The following is a 22,376-nucleotide window of genomic DNA, read 5'->3' as shown; positions in this document are numbered from 1 at the left end:
GCCTCAGCATGCAGGTCACCCCTTTCCTTCTAAGAGTTCTGAAGGAGTGTCCCCTGCCTGGAACTCTAAGTGGGCTCTGTCATTCAGTCCACCCTTTCCACATCACCACCAATTCCAACCTCCAGCCAAGGGACCATCCCACGTCCATCGAGCATGACTCAGGCCTCAACTTAATGCAGTCCTAAGGCCCCTCTGGAGACACAGAGTGGACAAGGGATGACATCTTTTCTTGAGAACCCAGTAGGAGAGTGAAGACAGCAGAGCAGCAGCCAAAGCAGCTACCCACCACTGTTCCTCTCACTGCCACTCCACGCCTCAATCTGTGCTCAATCTGCCACCAGGGGGAAGCAGAGAGGTAGCAACACTTTGAACGCCAAGCTCAAGACCAGAGAACCAGATGGGCCAAGCAGTGCCCAGAGGGGACCAGGCAAGGCCTGCCAGCTAGGTACCTGTAAGAATAAGGTACTTGAGATTCCCTGGCACACACAACCTGGTCCACAAATGGGATTTAATGACATGAATACCCATCCCTGCTGTGAAGAGGTGCAGAGCTTCCTCGTGACCTCTCAGCCCCGTAAGGTGGCTCTTGGCCCTGTTTTACATGTGAGGAAGCCAAAGGTCAGAGAAGACAGTGACTAGCCCATGTTCCCAGAGCTAGCATAGACAGGCCAAGACTTTGAACTCAGGTTTCCTGGGGTCCAACCTTGAAGTTTCCTCCATGTTTCTTTTGCAAATTACCACCCTAGGACAATTTGCACAGTGGGGTGACCACATGAGTGAGTGGGCAGGGACAGGAGCAGTCAGGTATCTCTGACACATCCTCATGTATTACACAGCTTCCCGTGCAGTGAAGGAAATGAGGTTAGGGGCCAAGGTTGCCGGGTACAACATGGTCAGACCAGGCATGCTCCATCCAGGCTCTGCTCCTCCTGCCCCAGCCTGCCCAGGAAGGCCATGCACAGTTGAACAGTAGTTACTCTAGGACCAGAAACTTTTGTTGTTTAAAGAAGTAGGTGTTGTGTTGATTTGACTTTATTATTGCCCAGTGCAAAATATTCTGATTCTAAGCATTGCATATAGGATGAGCAGGGACTCCATCTCCCCAGCAGGTAATGGGAGCCCAGCTCATGCCTGTGTCCCCCCTCGCTGTCACTACTTTAATTGTAACTTTTTTGTGTGGTGCTGGGGATTGAACTCAGGGCCTCACGCATGCTAGGCAAGCACTCTACCACTTAGCTACATCTCCAGCCCCTTTCTCCCTACCTTAGGGCTCTCAGGAATGGGGGCCCTGCTCTTCCAGCTGTCTTACAAGGACCAGTGTGCAGGAAGCCACATGCCTGTATTTTTATGGCGGGCTAAATATGTACTAAGCATCATGCTACATAGTTTAAATTCTTGATCTCCAGGACACCTCTTCAAGGGGACCATTGTGACAGCTGAGATAACAGAGCCACCGAGAGATGAAATGGCGTGTCTAGGACACAGTGGTGCCAGATTCTGATCCCAGGACCGTCCCATTCCAAAGCCCGGGCACTGTGCATGAGAGCACACTGTGTCATGTGACATAACAGTAGCCAAAAAGCTTCAATCAGACCACAGAGGCTGAGAAGAACATTTGCATCTGCAGAGTTTCCCGCTTTCATTGCAGTCTCACTTAGACCCTGCCTGGTGAACTGTGCAAGGCTGTGAACAGGGAAGTGGTGTTTGCCAAAGGCAAGAGGTTACTGGCTGAGCACCCACTCTAGTTTGGGGTGCAATTCGGCACACAGATGCTCTTGCCTGACAGTGGGTTACGGCCCCATGTGCCATCATAAGCTGAGGACAGCAGGGATCCAAACTGCATCACACACCTCACTGCCCCGACACTGAACTCAGCTGAGCAACACAGCACTTCCAGCACAGCCTCCATCTCTTCCCTGGCGACCGTGTGACTGGCCGGGAACTGCAGCCCCCTGCCTCACCCAGTGTTGCTAGAAACGTGACACAGCGTATCATCAGCCTGGGAAGAGACCATAGTTCAGATCGTGTATTATTTTCTATCAAATGTGTATTATTTTCATGTTGCCATAAGGGCAAAACTCGTTAACCTGATCCATCAGCTGAGTTTTCCTGATTAAAGATTCCCCTGGCTTTTCTGGGTTTTTGGTTAACTTTTAAAGTCCTAAAATGTTGATTTGCCAGTTTGGGGCATTTTTTGTTGTTGGAGGGACAGACGTTTGAAATTCACTGATTTCATGCCTCACCTCTTTATTTTAAAACATGGATCCTGAATATCCTGTTCAGCATTTTTAGTTTGGGGAATTGTTTTGTTTATGGAAGCACTTGGGGAATGTGTGGTCCATGATACCACTACAATTAGGCTTCACCGAGAATGTCCCAGCCCACTCTGGTTGGCAGTGTCCGTCTACTCCTGTTAGTTCCAGAACATCTCTCCTTGGCCATGCCCACTGACCACTGTCCCCTGCTCCATCTCTGACCCTCTCATAGGCCCTGCACAGAGGGATCCCCACTCACTGTCCTGGCTTCTCCTACCCACCGGCCAGGTCGTGTTAGCTCTCCTTAGCAAGGCCCCCTCACCTCCCAGCCAGTTTTGAGTGTTCAAGGTTCTCAGAGTTTGGTCTTGGCTTCTCTTTTTCTTTTCTTACATCTGTCTTAGTGGTCTTAATTTATGTATGACACAAGCTTACATCCAGCTCTCTCTTCAACATCCCGACTTGGGTGTCACATGGAGGGTAGGACCAGACCACAAAGGCAGGCCAAGGGATCTACTCTGCCCTGAGGACTAGCAAGCCTGGCTGCTTAGGTTTGGCTTAAGTGTCCTCTCCTTGGGCTCCATTAATGACCCAGAAACTAAGAAGAGCAAATGAGGCAGTGACAGAGACAATCCTTGCAGAGGAGGGCTGAGTGTGAGGAACTGGAGCTATGGTTAATAAAGTCACCGTCTCCTTAGGAGATGGCAGAGTCTGTGGGCATCCATTTTTCGAGTAGTGTGGGTGAGTATTGAGGGTCATGGAACTTGGCAGATAGATGCTCATCACTGACTGCAGGAAAATAGTTTCAGTCCCAAGGCGGTGGTGACATCACAGAACTACATCCTGATGAAGACAAACTGCTCCCCTAGCAGTCCCACTATGATGGGGGCCCTAGGAGCAGAGCCACTGGAGCCAGGACAGGTATGGTGGTCTGTACAGGCCACAGGTGAGCAGCAAGGCAGGAATGGGCTATGGAATAGCTGAAGATGAAATTTTTTAAAAAGAGGGGAGCTGAAAACATCCTGGTTGGAATAAACATCTACTCAGTTCCTTGTTGTTCTTGGATTGTTACATCTTGTTTACGCAGATGTACAGAACTCTCTGCAAGTCATTTGTTACATTTGTTTCTCCCAATGTACTGAATAAAAGGTGCGGTAAACTGGGGGCTTTTGTCTTTGCTGCCCAGAGCAGCACTGATCAGATCCAAAGCTCAGCTTCTTCTCAGTCTCATTTTTCTACCTTTCCTGTAATTCGCCTTGTGCTGCCGTGGCTCACAGGAGACCAGGACTCACTGCAGAGGTTCTGGTAACGTCCCCTTTCCCTGTTCCCTGCAGAGAGGTAAGGAGTGTCAGTCGGAGGGGGCTAATCCAGCAGCAGCCCCAGGGAGCTGAGATCACCATTAGTCCTGACCAACACCAGAAATACTTGCCAGGCCAGAGAGGCTGGGGCTAGGCCTGGAAGGAAGGTGTACCGTGATCAGGCTAATGGCAGAATTGAGAGACAGGGAAGGAAGTGACTTCAGAGAGAGAAGGAGAAAGTGGTAGAAGGTGCCCTCAGTACAGATTCAGGAAGATGAGGAAGTGAGAGAGAAGAGCAACATGAAAATCTGGACCTCAGTTCGAAACCAGGGGTTGCAAGTGACAGAAGGGCAGCCCTAATCCTAAAGCCAGGACAGGAATGGATTGGAAGTTTACAACACCCTTGGGGGCTGGAGAGCCAGGCTTGGGGGCAGGAATGACAGTGGTTGCAGAGTGGCTAAGAGCCAGTGGGCAGCACGTGGGTAGGACACCTTCCCACGCCTCAGGGTGCTGTGTCACTCAGGATAGTGTTCCTGCCCCAGCTGTGAAGTCCACTCCAAATTCAAAACCCAGGCAGGGCATGGAGCCAAGCCTCAGTCACATGGCCACCCCTGCCTGCTTGCCGGGGACAGAGCAGATTGGTTCCTTATGGCCTCACAGAGGGAGATGGGACACTGCTCCAGATCAAGGAGGGATGGTATTGAGCAGCCAAAACTGAGTTCCACTCCCCAGTGATGAGGAGGTCCTGAGAGTGGGGAGACTGACTGAGTTTCTCACCTTGGATAAAGGAACCAGGGAATGTTGGAGATGCGAAAGGAGGAATGCTGAGGAGACAGAGGTGCCCAGGGTGAGCAGTATCGACCTGCCCGGAGGGATGTGACCAGGAATGTGACTGTGGCAAAAGGTGTGAGGGAGCTCAAGGCGAACTGGGAAATTCACTCTTTCCATCTGTTTCATCCCAGCCTTTCCACAGTGGCAGCTGTTTTCACCAGGGAGAAGCCTTGGTTTTCAGCAGTGCAAAACTGACCAGAATGGTGATTCATCAGCTCCTAAAATCTACTCCTTCCTGGAGTTTCAGGGAAGGGAAGTCACTGCAGGCACACTTCCTTGTTGGAGCCCAGTAAGGGCAGGGGTGGCCAGCAGTGCCTGGGCAGCTGTACTGGCGGCACTCTCCCCTCCTCCAGCCCCATGCTGCTTAGGGGACAGGTGACAGCTCCCTGGCATCCTGGAGCCTGTAGCAGGTCCCTGTGGCCTTGGACATGGTGACAAGAGAGATGGAAAGATGCCAGCCACTAGCCATGCTTTTGGTCCTAGCCACTCTGTGTGGCTTCAACCCTCTCCTACATGGAACTTCCGGGTGGCCTTTGGGAAGAAACCCAAGTTCTCAGCCTGGTCTCTATCCCTGGCTGATTTCCTTGGCTTACCCCCAGCACGACCAATTACAAACCACCAGCAGGGTGCCACCAGATGTAGAACTGGGAAGAGACCCATATCTGCCCCATTCACAGTGTTCTCCGGAAGGACCAGGACAATAAGGTGGAGTTGGAAGTAGTAACGAGTTGAGAGTCTGTTGGCTGTGTTTGAAATGCAATTTATTTAATTCTAAATTGTATAATTTAATTTCTAGTGATGTCTTCCTTAAACTTCTGGCTTGCAAAATACCTGAAAACAAAGATCAGGCCTCTTGCCCATGGGTACCAGCTGGCTGGTCCAGCACACCCCCCCACCACCACCGGGTGGTGGTGGGGGTTGGACAAGGGGAACTGGAGAGAGGCTGGGAGCTGCCCGAAGACCTTCGGTAACATACTAGAGGTTGGAGACAACAGGGGACACTGGTGCTGGACATGCACTGCAGAGTCAAGGGAGCACTGTTCCCAGCTCTGCACCAGAAGAGCTAGTTCTGGTCCTTCTGCAGCTTCTGGAGCAGGGAAGCAGGACTCTGCTTCCTACATGGCTGCACTCTTCCCCCCACAAACACACACCCAAGGCTAGAACCCCTAGCTTTCCCTGCAGAGCCCAAACCCAGCCCTCTCACCCCTCTGCTGGACATTTTTAAGCAGCGCTCAGTCTACACAACAGTATTGTGGCTCTGCGTGGAATGAAATTGTCTCCGTTAGGCCTCAGGACCCATGCCTCTCTTCTCTTTCTGACTGGGAGACTGATTAGCAGATGCGTCTCTTCATGAGAAACCTTCCTTGGGGTGGCAGCAGGCAAAGGTTCCCTTCAGTGGTCCTGGGGCCAGGGATGTGCAGCTATCTTCAGAAGCAGTGCTCTCATTCATCCCTGGCTGCATAAATGGTCTCCAGAGGAGCTTTTCAAATCCCCAGGATGACCATACATGCTGGACTGGTCCCTCAGAGCTACAGGATGACACACAGGCACTGATTATCAGAGCTCCCCTGTGTGCAGCTGCTGGGGTGAGGAGCCCCTGTTGTTGTTGATGTTGTTGTTGTTGATGTTGTTGTTGTTGTTGTTGTTGTTTAAGTAACTTTATTATCAAACACACACACATACAGAAATTAAAGCCATTCAAAGAAAAACAATGCAAGGGGAAAAAAACTGCAATAATATTCAAATACAGTAGAACTCAACCAAAACAAAACTGAAAAGCACTTAAACATTTTTTCATATAACTTAAAAAAACATCTCAAGCACCAACAATACACCAGAGGTTGTGATTTGTTTCAGAAAGATCCCTGAAATCAACACTGAACAAATAGTGGTCTGGAAAAAAAACTCCAGTTAGCTAGCAGACTCCACATAAACCATGCTTTTCCCTAACTTAAATTTAGATATAGTCATATGACACACGATGGAAACACAATCCAAGAAATATGTTATTAGGCCATTTCATCTGTGTGTATCCTTTATTACACTCTCAGTTTCTCACACCAGAGAAACTATTCAGTATTTACACATGTGTGTCCTATTTATTTCACTTAAGACTATGGCCTTAATATGCATCCATTTAGCTATAAATGTCTCAAGTTTGTCATTCTTTATGGCTGAGTAGTACTCCATTTTATTTAAAAAAGACACACACAGTTTCTTTATCCAGTCTCCAGTTGATGGGCACTTCGGCTGCTTCCAAGCTTTAGCTATTACAAACTGTGCCACTATAAACATGAGTGGACATATATCACTGTAGCATGATTCTTTTAATTCTTTTGGGAAGATACCCAGCAGGAGGATAGCTGGGTCAAATGGGACCTCTAAGCCTAGTTCTTTGAGGTATCTCCATACTGATTTCCACAGTGGTTACACCAGTCTGCACTCCCACCAACAATGGAGAAGGGTTCCTTTCTCCCCACACCCCTGCCAGCATTTGTTATTGGATGATTTCTTTATAACAGCCATTCTTTCTGGGGTGAGGTGGAATCTTAGTAATGTTTTCATCTACATCTCTAGAATAACCAGTGATGCTGAACATTTTTTCATATATTTATTTGCTGCTTTTACTTCTTTGTCTGAGAAATGTCTGTTCATTTCAGATGCCCATTTTTGAATTGGGTCTTTGAATTGGGGGGGGTGATTTTTTTCATTTCTTTATATATTCTAGATAGTAGTCCTTTGTCTAAAGTACAGTTGCTGAAAATTTTTTCCCACATTGTAGGTTGTCTCTCAGCTCTGTTGGTGGTTTGTCTTGCAGTGCAGAAGCTTTTTAATAAGATGAGTTCTCCGGTCAGGGATTTAACTCAGTGCTTCCAGCTCCTGCCTCACAAGCGCAAGGTCCTGAGTTCGATCCCCAGTCTCCCCCCAAAAAATTAGCTAGATGAGTAAGCAAGAAAAACCACTTGTCTGAATCATTAACCAATAAGATGAGATCCCAGTTGTTGATTCTTTGTGCAAGTTCCTGTGCCACTGAGGTTTTGTTCATAAAGTATTTTCCTATGCCAATGTCTTCAAGAGTTCTACCTAACTTATCTTCCAGCAAATTTAGTGTTTCTGTCTTTATATTTAACTCTTTAATCCACTTCAATCTTAGTTGAGTGCATGGTGATAGGTATGGCTCTAGTTTTAATCTTTGGCAGGTTGAAATCCAGTTTTTCCAACACCATTTATTAAATCAGCTATCTTTCCTCCAATGAGGGTGGTTGGCTCCTTTGTCAAAGGTGAGGTGGCTGAGCATATCTGTAGTTGTTTCTGCATCTTCTAATCTATTCCACTGATCCTTGGGTCTGTTTCTTTGCCAGTACCATGCTGTTTTTATCACAGTAGCTTTATAGTATAGTTTCAAGTTGGGGATTGTAATACCCCTAGCCATACCTCTGTTGCCTAAACTTTCTTTTGCTATTCTAGGTCTCTTTTGGTTCCAAATGAATTTTTGGATTCTTTTCTCTAGTTCTGTGAAGTATATTGTTGGAATTTCAATCGGCATTAAATCTGTATAACAGTTTTGGAAGTATGGCCATTTTCACTATATTGGTTCTGCCTATCCAGGAACAAGGGATATCTTTCCATTTTCTTACATCCTGCTCAATCTCCTTTTTCAGAGTGCTGTGGTTTTCAGTGTAGAGGTCTTTTGCTTTCTTTGTTAGATTGACTCCTAGATATTTCTCTTTTTTTGGATGCTATTGTAAAAGGAATTGTTTCCCTAATTTCTTTCTCAGTGAGTCTATTATTTGTATATAAAAAGGCTATTGTTTTTTGAATGTTGACCTTATATCCAGCTACTCTACTGAATCTGTCAATTAAGTCTAGAAGTCTTTTGGCAGAGTATTCTATGAAAAGTATCATATCATCAGCAAGTAATGACAGTTTAACTTCTTCCTTTCCTATTTTTATTCTTTTTATTTCTTTCTCTTTTCTAATTGTTGTGGCTAATGTTTCGAGAACAATATTAAACAGGAGTGGGGATAGTAGGCATCCTTGTCTTGTTCCTGATTTTAGCATGAAAGTTTCTACAAGTAAATGATAATGCCAGTACAACATACAGGAATGTATGGGACACAATGAAAGCAGTTCTATGCAAGAAATTCACAGCAGTCAATGCCCATATTAGGAAAACAGAGAGAACTCAAATAAATAACTTAATGCAGAACCTCAAGCTCCTAGAAAAAGAAGAGCGTAACAAACCCAAAGCTCATACAAGAGAGGAAATTATAAAGATCAGAGCAGAAATCAATGCAATTGAGACTAAGAGAATGATACAAAAAATTAATCAAAGAGTTGTTTTTTGAAAGAATAAATAAAATTGATAAACCCTTAGCCAACCTTATCAAAAAAAGGAAAGAAAAGGCTCAAATCCATGCAATCAAGAATGAAAAAGGTGAGGTCATAACAGATCCAGCAGAAATCCAAAGCATCATTAATACCTACTTCAAGAAACTGTACTCTAATAAAATAGAAAACACAGAAGAAATAGATTCCTAGATACATATGAATTGCCAAAGTTAAATGAAGAAGATATAGAAATTCTAAACACCCCAATTACAATGAGTGAAATTGAAAATGCAATAAAATTTTACCAACAAAGAAAAGCCCAGGTCCTGATGGTTTCACTTCTGAATTCTACAAGACATTTAAAGAAGAACTATTGCCATTACTCTTTAAACTCATCAAGGAAATTGCCAGGGAAGCAAGGCTTCCAAATTCATTCCTGGAAGCAAGTATTACTTTGATTCCAAAGCCAGGGAAAGACACAACCCAAAAAGAGAACTACAGACCAATCTACCCAATGAATATTTATGCAAAAATCCTCAACAAGATACTGGCAAATAGAATAAAAAAGATCATCAAGAAGATCATACACCCTGACCAAGTTGGATTTATCCCAGGGATGCAAGGATGGTTCAACATCTGTAAATCAATAAATGTAATACACTATATTAACAGAGTCAAGGACAAAAACCATATGATCATCTCAATAGATGCAGAAAAGGCATTTGACAAAATCCAACTTGATTCATGATAAAAACCCTACAGAAAATTGGAATAGAAGGTCTTTATCTTAACCTGATTAAGGCTATCTATGAAAAACCAACAGCCAACATCATACTAAATGGTCAAAAACTGAAAACCTTCACCCTGTTGTTTAGTTTTGATTTGTTGTGTTGTGTCTTGTGATCCTCCTGTCTCAGCCTCCCAGAGTGCAGGGTGACAGGCATGAGGCTGGAGAGCATGTTGTGAGGGCACCTGGCTTCAGGCCAACTGTGGCTGGTGGATGGCAGTCCACCTTCCAGAGAGTCCGTCCTCCAGTGCCAACCTCACCTCTCAGCACCTGCCCCAGAGCAGCCCTTGAGAAATGCCCAGGGATTCCAGGCAGGAGAGGGGGCAGGGTAGACCCAGGGCTACAGCTGGAAGGCAGCCTGCATGGGGTCCAACAGGAGGGCCAGCTCTCAGCCTCCCTCCTTCCTCTGCCTGAACCACTTAGAAGCCAGAGGAAAGGGCTCCTCCTTCCAATAAAAGTTTCTGCAGGAAGTCATCGGGTCGGACAGATTCCGTCAGCCCTGCTCCTGTCCCTCCTTCTGCAGCTCTCACATCCCTTCCAGTTGGACCCTCAGATCCTTCAGGGGGAGGAACAGGGTGCAAGGTCTGAGGGCAGCGAGGAAGGAGGAGCTGCTGTGGCCCCTGCTCCTGGATTCCCTTCCCCCGGCCCCAGCCCTTTCCCAGCTTGACTGCTGGGTGTGAGCCCAGAGCCTGTGGTTTGGTCCATTCCAAACTCTGGTCCCCAGAAGAGCCCAGCGGGTGAGCATGGTGACTTAATGTCACCAGGGGAAACAGCTGCACAGGAAAGGGGTCCGGAGGTGGTTTCTCAACCAAAACAAGGGTGAGCCGGCCGAGCTCCCGTCTTGCCTGGGACTTGGATGGAGCACCAGCCAGGCTGCATTACTCACACAGGCTTCCTGATTGCTCAAGACCTTGTCACAGGCCACGGGGCTCGCCCTGTGACCCTGATGTCAACATTAGGTGTTCCAGCTCTGTGTCCTCCCCAGTGCTCCTGGGTGGCCTCGGTCCCAGCCTGACCCTGTGGGATCCTGGCCCTCAGGGAAGGGATCACAGGCCTGCGTGCTTAGTAGTCTGCTCATCTTCTTCGTTAGCCCAGTGAATGCTCTGAGACGCACTGTGTGCAGGCCCAGACCGGCGCTGCCCCCTTACCCAGGCCTCAGCCTATGCCTGAGCCCCTCGGGATTTGGACCTCTGGACACCACCAGCTCCTTCTAAAAAAACACCTGCCTTCCAACACTGCTGGCCCTGTGGGTCTAGGCCTGCAGGAGTCTCAGCACTTCCCACAGAAAGCGCTCTCCTAGCGGGGCTGAGTAGCCCCAGATCTGTGCACTTCCAGTAGCCTCTGGGTGGCCACCTACAGGCTGGCGCACAACAGGATGGGAGATCCCCGCATGGACCACAGCGACCCCTGGAACCCACTCACTATTGGGGAAGATCCCCCGGGCTCTGGCTGCCCCCCATCCAAGGCCCCACCCACCCTCGCTTCCGGGCTTAGCCCCCCACAGCCACGCCCTCATGGCCACGCCCGCCCGTCCTCGCCCCTCTCCCTTAGAGACTCTCCGAGCTTCTCGGCGCTCCGCCCTGCAGAGCCCCGCCCCCAGTGGACAGAGCGCGCGCCCGGGCGGAGCCCAGGGACCTCCAGGCCGGGCCCGCCCTGACCCGGTGATTGATCAGCAAAGATCCCCGTGGCTTTAATGGTCCGCTAGGATAGGAATTAATCCTGGGATGAATAAATAATGCATCGAGATTTACGTAGTCCGAGGCGAGCCGTCTGTCCGGAGCCAGGAGAGGGAGCCAAGGGGCCGCGAGGGCGACTCCAGCGGCCGGGGGCGGACTAGCGGGGCGTGAAGGGCCCAGCGACAGCGCGAGAAGAGGGACGTGGATGACAGGCCCGCGCGCTCGGCCCCGCAGCTGCAGGAGCATGCTGAGCCCGAAGATCAGGCAGGCCCGCAGGGGTGAGTCCAACTTTCCGTTCCGCTGCGCGTGCTGGGGCCACTGTGGACCTCCTTGAGCACGCTGGTGACGGATGTGCGACGCCTGGGCTACGTGGAGCCCAGACTGCCATGGCCAGCTATGGGTTGGTGATGTCCCCCGACATTCCGCGGTGTCCAGCGTCCCTCTGTTGCTCTAGGTGACCAGGGGAAGACTGGGGAAACTTTGCTTCTTTACTGAAAGAGAAATGCCCAGGATTGGCCCACAGCAGAGACAGATGGCCCTTACCCAGGAGAGCGATGCCCTGGCTCCTCCAGACCGCGGCCCAGTGAGGGACTCCCACTGCAGCCTGGGAGTTTGCTCAGGAGCCTGGAGCAGCAGGGGCTTGTCAGCCTTTCTACCAGAATAACGCCCAGCAAACTGCAGCTGAGCCTGGAGTAGGGATGGGGCACAGATTCATGGGCAAGGGAGAGATAGGATCTGTAGAATCCAGGACTGGGCGAACGGAGTGGCTGGGGCCTAGAGCCTGGATAGGCTGGATACCACATCTCCCTGGACAGCGACTTCCCTGCTAGGACAAATTCAGATGAGAACGTGTCTTTTTAGGAGAATAGAATGTGGCCAGTGTTTTAGAAGACCTCCCTGTGAGCAGTGAGCAGTGAGCACAAAGATAGGCCTTTGGAGATGGGTGGGGCATCCGGAGAGAGGGGTGACTGGAAACAGCCTCACCCTGGGTTTGTGGCAGGACCCTTCTGCCTCAGGGAGCACCCATCTGCTCAGCATGCCACAGGCAGCACTGGCCTCACTTTCCTGCTTGGGACCAGCCTTCCTGCCTGCTCACTGGCCATCAGCACCACTGTGGGTTGCAATGCGACAAGGCTATCACCCACCAGCCAGTGGGCAGAGGAGGACCTTGCCTGGGCTATGCCCAGGCTAAAACTTCACACCAGATTTGATGATTGAGTACAAGAATGTAAAGTATAAAAAATCTCCTTAGTAACTATTTTATATTAATTACATGCCAAAATGACAGATTTTAGACATATTGTGCCAAGTATTAAATTTAATTTCACCCTTTTTTCCTTTTACTGGCTTTTAATGTAGTTACTGAGAACATTCACAGTTGTTTGAGGCTCATATTATACCTTGTATTTTCTTATTGGATAGTGCTGGTCTAGAAAGAGACCAGTGCTTCAGAAAAGGGACCTGCCTGTGACATCATAAATGTCTTACAAACAGTGATTTCAAGTCCATGGTTCGAAATCAGGAGTGGCTTCCCTGGTGCCCAATCCTGGGGACATTTGGCAATGTGTGGAGGCACTTTTGGCTTTTCCCACTGAGGATGCTACTGGCATATGGCAGGTAGGGGCTAAGGCCACTGCTGAATATGCCATAGTGCACAGACAGCCCCACTGGGAAGTCACCTGGTCCTAATGACCATAGTGCCTAGTGCCAAGAGAAAACCTCTACTGGATGACATTATCTAGCTGGACATTTGACAAAATGAAGTTTATAGCGCTGCTTTTCAGACATTAATAAAATAACCTCTTACCCACCAAAGTGTATGATGCTAAGCCACAGGCAGAGGCGTCCTAAGAGCATGTGTTACAAATGCAGCTGCCAGCACAGGGTGTCAGGAGGCATCCAGGGAATGGAGTGGCTCCAAGGTGCAGGCTGGGATGATGGGATGACTTCAGGAGGAGGAAGCAGGGTGGGCAGGAGGGGAGGATGGGGGTGGGGGAGACAAGGACACATAGGATCAAGGAAAGCTGCAGGCAGGAAGAGGCTGTATGCACAGCCTGGGGCTGGAACCAAGCCAGGAACTAGCCTAGGACTGTGGCTTCATCAGGAAGAACTAAGTCCCCCTCGGGGCATTTCTGGAGAAATGGGGACCGAGAGAAATTGGCCCTGGTAGACAGAAGAAATCTCATCAGAATTCATCCCTGTCTAAACCTTCCAAGAATCAGGCAGAGCGAAAGCAACATGACCAGCAAGGGACAGCTATGGAAATCCAGCCCCAGTACCCAGCCGACATCTGGTCAGGACTACTGCAGACCACACTTGGTGTAGACTCATCTTTGCGCAGCTGTGCGTGCTGCGTGGGAAAGACAAGGCGCTTTCGAGGACAGGCCATCAAATCAGGCCTGGCCCGAAGGCTCAGGCGTCTCTGGGGTCTGGCCGGGAATCTGCTTTCATGGGCTCTTGACACCAGGGCTTCCCAGGGACCTCTCTCCCCCGAGGCGAGCCCTGAGTGAGCGGGGAGAGGCTGCCATCTCCCTGAAAGACATCCTTGTCTCCTTCCGGGAGTGGGGAAATGTCAAGACTGAAAACCTCCTGGGGAAAACCTTAGCACTCATATGACATAATCACCTGCATAGGACACTCTGGCTCTGCCTTCTGTTGCTACAACAGAACCCCTGAGACTGTGTTGTTTAAAAAGAAAAGAGGTTTCTTTGGCTTCCTGTTCTGGGACCCCAAAAGCATGGTGCTGACATCTTTAGATTCTGGTGAAGGTAGAAGAGAGGAGGTCTGTGAAGAGGCTGAGCAGAGGTTCGGGCTCACTTCCTGACCCCTCTTGCCATAACCAGCCTGCTTTCTGGGAAACTACATGCATCCCGGCAGGAAAGGGGAGCCAGAGAGCTCACTGCTTCTTACAAGCCCTGCCACTTCTCAGCACAGATGCATGGAGATTCAACCTGAGCTTCACTGGGAACAGATCCCGTCCAGACCACTATCCTGCTTGGGCTGAGTTCAGAGGGGGGTCAGATAAGGCCAATGTCAACACACACACACACACACACACACACACACACACACACACAGCACAAGACAACAATAACTCAGAAGAGTGGGAAAGTGCCTGACCCAGCTTCAAGTGGCTCCACACAGTCCAGGAACCCAAACAGTGTGCTTGCTTAGTTTTCAGGGCACCAGTGCAGTTCCCACTGCATTCAGGAAATCGGTTCAAACCAGCACATGAGTTCAGAGATCACACTAGCTCAAGCTGTAGTGCCCAAGAGCCAGGCAGGCATGGCCTCGTGACCCTGCCCTGCTCAGCCCCCACAAGGCTCCCTGGGGAGCTGTTTCCCTGCCAGGTCCCCCAGGCTTGTCCTCAGCTGACCCACATTCCCACTGCCATAGTCCCAGGGTGGGAACAGAAGAGACAGCTCACTCTGTTCCTACCAGTATTCCCAGAAGAAAAATCAGATACATTGATTAAACCTCCATCAAATAATTAAGTACAGAGTGGAGCAAGTTGCAAGTCTGTGGACTCCACAACACCATGAGAATAGCTATTTATTTTCCAAGACAGGAAATGCCAGCCAAATCCTGGGAGTGACTGGTAGGTTTACAGGGTAGGTCTGGCCCAGACCCTGGCCTGCTGCCCCCACCGCGACCTCCACCTGCTGTCCTCACTACGCTTGCCCTGTGAGCCCCTGGGGCTCTTGGTTCCTCACAGTGCTAGGATCAGGTACTGCTAAGGGGCAAATCTGGGTGTTGGTTGTTTCCATGTCCCCAGGCCACAGGCAGAGCCTCCAGTTCTTGACCCTGCTGCTACCCTAGCCCCTCGGGTTGCTCCCTCTCTAGTGTTCCCTGTCACAAGGCTTGCTTCTTATAGACCTGATTCCTTCCTCAGTCCTGGTGGAGTTTTGCTTGGAGCAGCACCCAGGTGTGTAGCTGTGGCCTCCCTCATCCCACAGGTGTAAGAGGTGTCAGCTGGAGGCTCCGCCCACCCCGCTCCTCCACCTGTCACATCCTGCCCAGGCCATCATCAGCTGGAACCTGGACTGCCATACCACCTTGCCCCCTCCCACCATCCATTCTCCACCCCAAAGCCACAGCCATCTTTTCCCATGTAAACCCAGTCACACATCCCCCTCCAGCTCAGCTAGGATCCGTCAATCACTTCCCCATTGCTCTTTGGGTTAAAAGCTAACGCTTACTCTGGCACATAAGCCTGACTCATAGCTCAGCTCCTCCGGAATCTCCCGCACCTCTCACTCTTCAAGCTCTGCCACACTGGTCTTCTCCCTGTTCCTTGGAGTTTCATGACCCTCCTGCCACAGGGCTTTTGCACACCCTGCTTCCCTCTGAAATTCTTCTTGAGCTCACACACATGCACTCCAAAACCCCCACTCCCCCTATAGCCTTCAGCTCAAGGATCACAGCCAGACCAGTCTTCCCACAAACCCTAGTCCAAGCTGGGTCCCCTGCCCTATACTCTCTTTTCCTCTATAGCATTTCTCTCAGATTGTAGATGTACACTTCTGAAGGTGATTTTTAGAATATTTGTCACCTGCACTGATGTAATGGGTTAAGCGTTAAGTGTTCCTCAAAGACTCTGGTATTGAAGGCACTAACCTGAGTTTACAGCTGTTGGGAGGACTCTCAGGAGGAAGGAGGTGGGACTTAGTTGGAAGAAGTAGGTCACTAGGGGCTGCTTCTGGAGGGTAATCTCTTCTTCAGCTCTTTCTCCCTCTCTCTGCTTCCTGGCTGCCAAGAGGTAAGCAGCTTCCCTCTGCCTTGTTGTTTCTGCCTTGGAGCCATCCAGTCACAGACTGAAACTCTGAAACTGTGAGCCAAAATAAGCCTTTTCTCTTTTAACTTGTGTCTGGCAGGTATTTTGTCCCACCAAAGGAAAGGTGACTAATACAAATGGACTGTGAACTAAATGAGGTCTGGGACAATTTCTGGTTTTGAACATTTTTATACCCTCAATGCCAGGCACCTAGTAGACACTTGACACATATGTTTAAATGGAAAATTGGATGCATGATGGATGGATACGTGGATGGGCTGATGGATGGATGGATGGATAGATGAATGGAGAGTTCAAAAGCAGGAAAAGCATTAGCCTGGGGAGGCTGGAGCACTATCTCTGCTCTAACTGCTCCAGATCCCTAGCAAATTCTGCCCTTCCTTTGACAAATTTGTATGCTGCAAATATTTCCCCAATCTGTTGCTTGCCCTTAACTTTTGTATGAATCGTCTATGGGGCAGGCTGATGAGCTCAGTTGTGGCACCCCTGGCCACAGTGTCATTGTCATGGGAGCTCAAGGAGTATGCAGGCTGGGTCAGTGTTGTGATTAGGGAGAGCTCTGAATGGGGTACAGTGCTTTCAGTGGGCTTCTTGTGATTTTTCTCATCAGAAAGGAGACCAGGCTGAGGATTTATCTCAGTGGTTCCACCACCTGCCTCGAAAGCACAAGGTCCTGAGTTTGATCCCTGATACCAAAAAAAGAGAAAGGAAACCAACATTTGTTGTGCACCCTCAGTGCTGCAAGCATTTTTATTGTATTTATGTATTTCTTTGTGGTTACATAAAGATGAGCCATGGACCCTTGAAATAATGAAATGCAATGATATTTATAATATGGTGCCCATGGTCTCTTAACACATGGAGATTTGATGTAAGCAACTGATGGAGTGTTTAAGGTTGGATAACTGATATCTACTAGAAAACTAAGCAAATATAAAAGCAAGGCAAACTCCAGGAAAAACAAAGGTTGATACATGCAAGGGAAGATGGTAATTGTATACCCATTGCTCAAGTGAGACTCACAATTACACTGTACTAATAATGGGAATTCTTTATATCAATATAACCACAATTACAATATAATTATATTGGCAAAGGTGGGGTGAGAGCTTATTGCAGTAGGAATAGGGGAGTGAAAACCAAAGTCTTTTTCCATAGTAAGAAGTCACCAGATAGCAGCTAAAAGGGAAAAATTAAAAACTGGCAGTGAGTGCATACTATTTAGAAATGTGGAGGTAAACACCAAAAAAACAAAAAAAACCTAGCTCTCACTGTGTTATTAGGTGATTTTGTCACTGTTCCAATGTCACAAGCTTAGCTGGTGTAGTGGACCACACCCCCAGGCCATCTGGTGTAGTGTTGTTCCCTGGCTGCCAACCTGAATACAGAGGTGTCACAGCACACTCATGAGCATTTGTGTGTCTGAACACAGGAAAGGATAACTAAAACACAAGATAAAGAAGACTGCAGCCTCGAACCTGCCCCTAGTGGTCTGGAGGTGAGTAGCAAATGGGTGTGCAGGCCTCACCCATGACCATGCATTGCTACAGACTTGACAACACTGCACACTACATTTATGAGAAATACTTCTTTCTGTAACTCTTTCACTTCACAAAATTTTCAATTTTCTTTACTCTGACTCTTTCATTATAGTACTTAGCTTAAAATATAAATACACCGTACAGGTGAATAAAAGTATTTTCTTTATATCCTTATCCTATAACATTTTTCTATTTTTAATTTTTTTTTTTACTCTTTGAGCTTTTTGCTGCAAAGTAAGACACAAACATGCACATGAGCCTGGGCCTATACAGGGTCCAGATCATCACTGTTGCCATCCTGCACCTCCACAGCCTCCCACTGGAAGGTCTGAGGGGCAGTGACACCATAGATCTGTCACCTCCATGACATCAGTGCCTTTTTCAGGAATCCCTCTGGAGGGACCTGCAGGAGGCTGATTTACAGTTAAGACTCTCTTTTAATAAATAGAAGGAGAACACTGTAAAATAATCTTTAAAAGAACATTCTGTTAAATACATAAACCAGTGACAGTTTTTTGCTCTCATCATCAAGTATGATGTCCAGTGCTTTTACCCAATGGCAGCAGAACAGGTGTGTTTGCACCAGTGTCAGCCAATGCAGGTGAGCAAAGCGCTATAACATGGTCTCATGACAGTTATGCCATCACTTGGTGATGGAATTCTTCAGCTCTGTTGTAATCTTATGGGACCACTGTCTCTATGGGTCCCTCAGTGGCCCAAACATCGTTATGTGGCACATGACTGTAAGATGTGGCTGCTTCTGGGTGGAGTTGGAAGCAAAGGGCTAGAGACAGTTGTTTGGCCCCAGGGCTTGTAGGACATTGGAGGTAAGGTTGAGGAAGCAGAGCTAGGAGGCCACCTGCATCACCAAGCTGACAGGGTGACTCAGAGCCTTCCAGTGTAAGGGATGGTTTTTGGGGTTCACAGCCCCTCCAATCACCCAGCTGTGAATGGTGTGGCTTGGGGATAAAAATTCCCAATTTGGGGATCTTTGAATAACAGAGGCCTCAAAGCATCTGGCACATTGATTTTTTTTTTTTTTGCTTAAATTCTTTTATTGGTACATTTTAGGTATACAGTTCATTTACATTTATCACTGGGTGCTTGTACCTGTACATGATGTATCTTGGTTCTTATTTTTTCCCCATTCCCTGTGCTCCCTTCACCCCCTCCACCCTTCCCTGTTTACAAAGACTTTGTTTCCATTTTTTCCTTTTCTCATAATTTTCCTTTCCCTTCTTTCCTTTCCCATTCCCTTCCCACTTACCCTACCCCTTTGGACCTTTTCTTCCTATTTCAAATTATCAATTATTCATTTTAATCATTTTAATCCTTATTTACACTTTCAGTTTCTCATACTAGAGAAACTATTTGGTATTTACACATGTGTGTCCTGTTTATTTCACTTAAGAGTATCGCCTAATATGCATCCATTTAGCTATAAATGTCTCTAGTTTCTTGTTCTTTATGGCTGAGTAATACTCCTTTTTATTAAAAAAAAAAAAAAAACCACATCTTCTTTATTCAGTTTCCAGTTGATGGGCACTTGGGCTGTTTCCAAGCTTTAGCTATTACAAACTGTGGCACATTGATTTTTAAATAAGGTTTACTGTAGGGTTTTCATTGTTTATTTCTAAAATTTTTCATTTGTTCTTATTGAGGCATAATTTACATAGATAGTCTCCCTTTATCTGTGGTTTCAGTTACCATCGGTTGACTATGGTTCAAAAATATTAAATGAAAAAATTCAAATATTTAGAATTCGTAAGTTTTAAATTGTGCACCATTCTGAGTAGCATGATACAGTCTTGCAACATCTCACTGTGTCCCACCCAGGACGTGAACCACCATTTGCCCAGGTTGCCATGCTGTATCTGGTACCAACTCATTATGCGCTCAGCAGCCACCTTAACAAAAAACCGGTCATGGTATCTTGGATCTGGGTTTAGGTTAATCAACACTTATTTTTCTTAATAATGGCCCCAAAATACAAAGGCAGTGCTGCTGCCCGATTCAGCTCTGCTAAAGAGAAGCTATGAAGTACTTCCATTAGGTGAAAAGGTGAAAGTTCTTGACTTTATCCTAGGTATATTGTATACACATGAGAAAAAACAGTTTCTACAGGGCCCAGTACACTGATCGTTTCAGCCATCCAGGGGGGTCTTGGAAGACTCTCAGTCTTGGACATAGTAAAATACACAAATCCTAAGTGACCACATCAAGACCAGTATCTTGAGCATTCCCTTATCTGCAGAAAGTTCCCTCCTATGTCTTCCTAGGACGAGGCTCTTCTGATTTCCATTAGCACTGAGTGGTTTTGCCTACTCTCAAATCTCATATAAATGGAACCATGGGTGTGACTCCCCCACTATTCACACATTATGTCCACAGTGGGTCCTTCCACTTTCTCCTTAAGGAAGGGAGGAAAGTGAGACTATCTCTGATGAGTATTAGAACATGCTGTATGTGTGCAGACTTTTGATTTATACGCAAACATCTCATTTTAATCTTGTCACCAACCCTAGAAAACAAGACAGAGAATGGAAGAGGAATAGTTTAAGTGAAATGCTCACAATTGCAGCAGTGATACAATCAGTGATGGCTGAAACACAGGACTCTGAGGGCCCGGAAGCCTTCCCTCAAGGACAGCCCTGGACAGAGGCCAGTGGAGCTGACAGTGTCACTGAGCAACTGCCACAAGGATGCCAGGCCATCGAAATGTGTCTAACCCATAACTGTCCACAGCAGGAATCACAGTGCTTACCACTGGTGCAGGGCCAAAGGGAAAGGCAAGATCAGGGCCCCTGCTCTGTCCTGGAAGTCAGGTGTGTGGGCCCAAAAGGGACTGGCTGAGAGCAAGCCAGTCAGAAGGGCAGTGGAGTCAGGATTAGACTGGACTCAGAGAGGCAGATGTCCTGGGGAGGCAGCATCCCAGGGGTGCCAGCAAAGGTGTGTGGCTACTCAGGTGGGCCAGAGGCACGAGCCTGGGAGCCGTGACGGTAGCCACAGTATAAGAAACAACAGGTGCACACAGTGCCCTGGCACAGATTGGGCTGGCCCACACCTTGGTGGAGCTTAAACAGGGAGTTGGGCAGTGACTGGGGCTTCAGGGAGTGGCCCTCAGCATGTGCTCCTGGGAGCAGTGGTGTCCCCTTGTGCTGTCCACAGAGTGGGCAAGGGGGTCACCACAGGCTCCAGCCCCTCCCTCATCTGCCCTCCAACTACTAATGGGAAGCTGAGTCCTCTCCCCTTGGAGGACAGCAGTGTCCAGCACATCCTGGATATTGGGACACAGGCCCTGCCAGACACTGGGCTAGGGGAGCTCCAGCCTGGGCCAGGGGCCCAGGCAGTGGCCTTGACCGTATCCCATGATGGCAGGACCAGACACCTTATTTGCAGAATAGACCTGATCTGAATCAGCGCTGGGCCAGAGGCTGCTGTGACCCCCCTGCCTTAGGCAGCTCGGGCCCCTGTCCTGACTGCTAAGTCTTCAGCAGCCTCAGCAGTTACTTAACCAGGGGTGGAGGCTGCACTGATCCAAGCTAATGGCTTGTAGGAGGGCAGAAAGCAAAATTTCTAATTGATATTGAATTGCATTGACTCACCCATTCCAGGCTTTTGGTGAATGGCCGACAGAACAGGAGGGGAAGCAGCAGGCATGGAGGGGTCCTAGGCCAGCAGCTGGCAGATAGGTCCAGATGAGGGTGAGGCTACAGGGTGTGGCTAGCTGAAAGGGACACAGTGCCAGCAGCTGCTCCCTTGCACTCCCCTTTTACCCATGCACTGTGCACTCCTCCATCCTCTCCACAGTCCAGGAAATGAGCGGGATTGATGTTTGCCCCCTTTATGGGTGGGAACCATGAGGCTAAGGGGCTTCAGGGCACTGAATCTCACCTGTGCTCCTCCTCTGAGACCCCACATTCTCTCCACACTAACCACCAAGCTGGCAAAAGTTGCAAACGGTCCCATGTTTCTGATTTCTTGCAGCCGCTCCTTTGATCACAGGCACAGAATCCATGATCTCCTGTCCTTGACTTTGCTATTGTGGGTAAACAGGCTGTGGACAGGAGAAACTCTGGGAACCTATTTCTTCCAAACCAAGACCATTTACAGAGGTTCGGGATCTTGGGTTTGATCCATCCTGTCTCGTGTTCATTCATTCATTCACAAGCATTAATGGAGAGGTGCAAGGCACCATTCTCAGGATTCGAACATGAAACAAGCCCCCTCTGGTTCCACAAAGCTCAAAATCAGTACTGCACAGGAAGCCATGTCCAGCCAGGGCACTGGTGTAGGTGAGGAACAGAAGGCAATCACTCTGCTCTGAGAACCTTCCAAAAGGGTCTTCCTACACAGGAAGCAACTGCAGTTGAGCTTCCAGAGTGAGTCAGGCCAGTACAGTAGTACAGGGAGGAAGAAAGGCAGATGCAGTGGCAGCCCGCATGGCCCACATGGGGGAAGGGGTAGCTTTGGAGAGACGCAGGTGGGTTTGGGGTGTGGGTGAGAGGAAGGTGGAGCTGAGCACCCACTCACTCTGTCAGGCCTTCCTGTTCGTTGCTAAGCTTGCCCTCTCCTCCTAGCCTTTCACTCTTTAGCCTGGGCCTCCCTACCTTCTCCAGCCCCAGCCACCCCTCCTCCACCCCAGCCTCCTTGCTGCTGCCCCTGCGCATCCCACTGCCTTTCTATGGGAGACTTGGCCTTTCAGCCATGTCCAGGGTGCCCGAAGGTGGGCACACGAGAAGCCCATACACCCAATGACCAGATAAATGAGCACAAGAAGCAGCTGCACCTGGGGTGCACTGGCTCAGGAGTAAGGAACAAGCATTGGGTGTCACTGGCCTCCCCAGCCTCTTGCCAAGGACTA

General features: G+C 48.6%; 1 protein-coding gene across 7 annotated transcripts in view; it reads left to right on the top strand.

Moving 5' to 3' along the window:
* Arhgap22 (Rho GTPase activating protein 22) overlaps positions 1-22,376 on the top strand; it is a 160,295-nt gene that overhangs the window by 15,929 nt on the left and 121,990 nt on the right. For 2 of the 7 annotated variants that reach the window (XM_013069164.3, XM_087210568.1), the window contains exon 1: positions 11,097-11,454. The exons of 3 other annotated variants lie outside the window; for them this stretch is intronic. In XM_013069164.3, coding sequence (XP_012924618.2) covers positions 11,382-11,454 — 73 coding nt within the window. In that variant the 5' untranslated portion in view covers positions 11,097-11,381. Of the gene's footprint in view, positions 1-11,096; positions 11,455-17,128; positions 17,470-22,376 lie in introns of those variants that run through there. 2 more of the 7 variants (XM_087210572.1, XM_087210573.1) reach the window with 2 other exon arrangements.

This window comes from Heterocephalus glaber, unplaced genomic scaffold, assembly GCF_053883595.1.
Source record: "Heterocephalus glaber isolate CG9 unplaced genomic scaffold, H.glaber_assembly_v1.0 deba00001150, whole genome shotgun sequence".
NCBI lineage: Eukaryota > Metazoa > Chordata > Mammalia > Rodentia > Bathyergidae > Heterocephalus > Heterocephalus glaber.
This window is presented reverse-complemented; position numbering and strand designations above follow the sequence as displayed.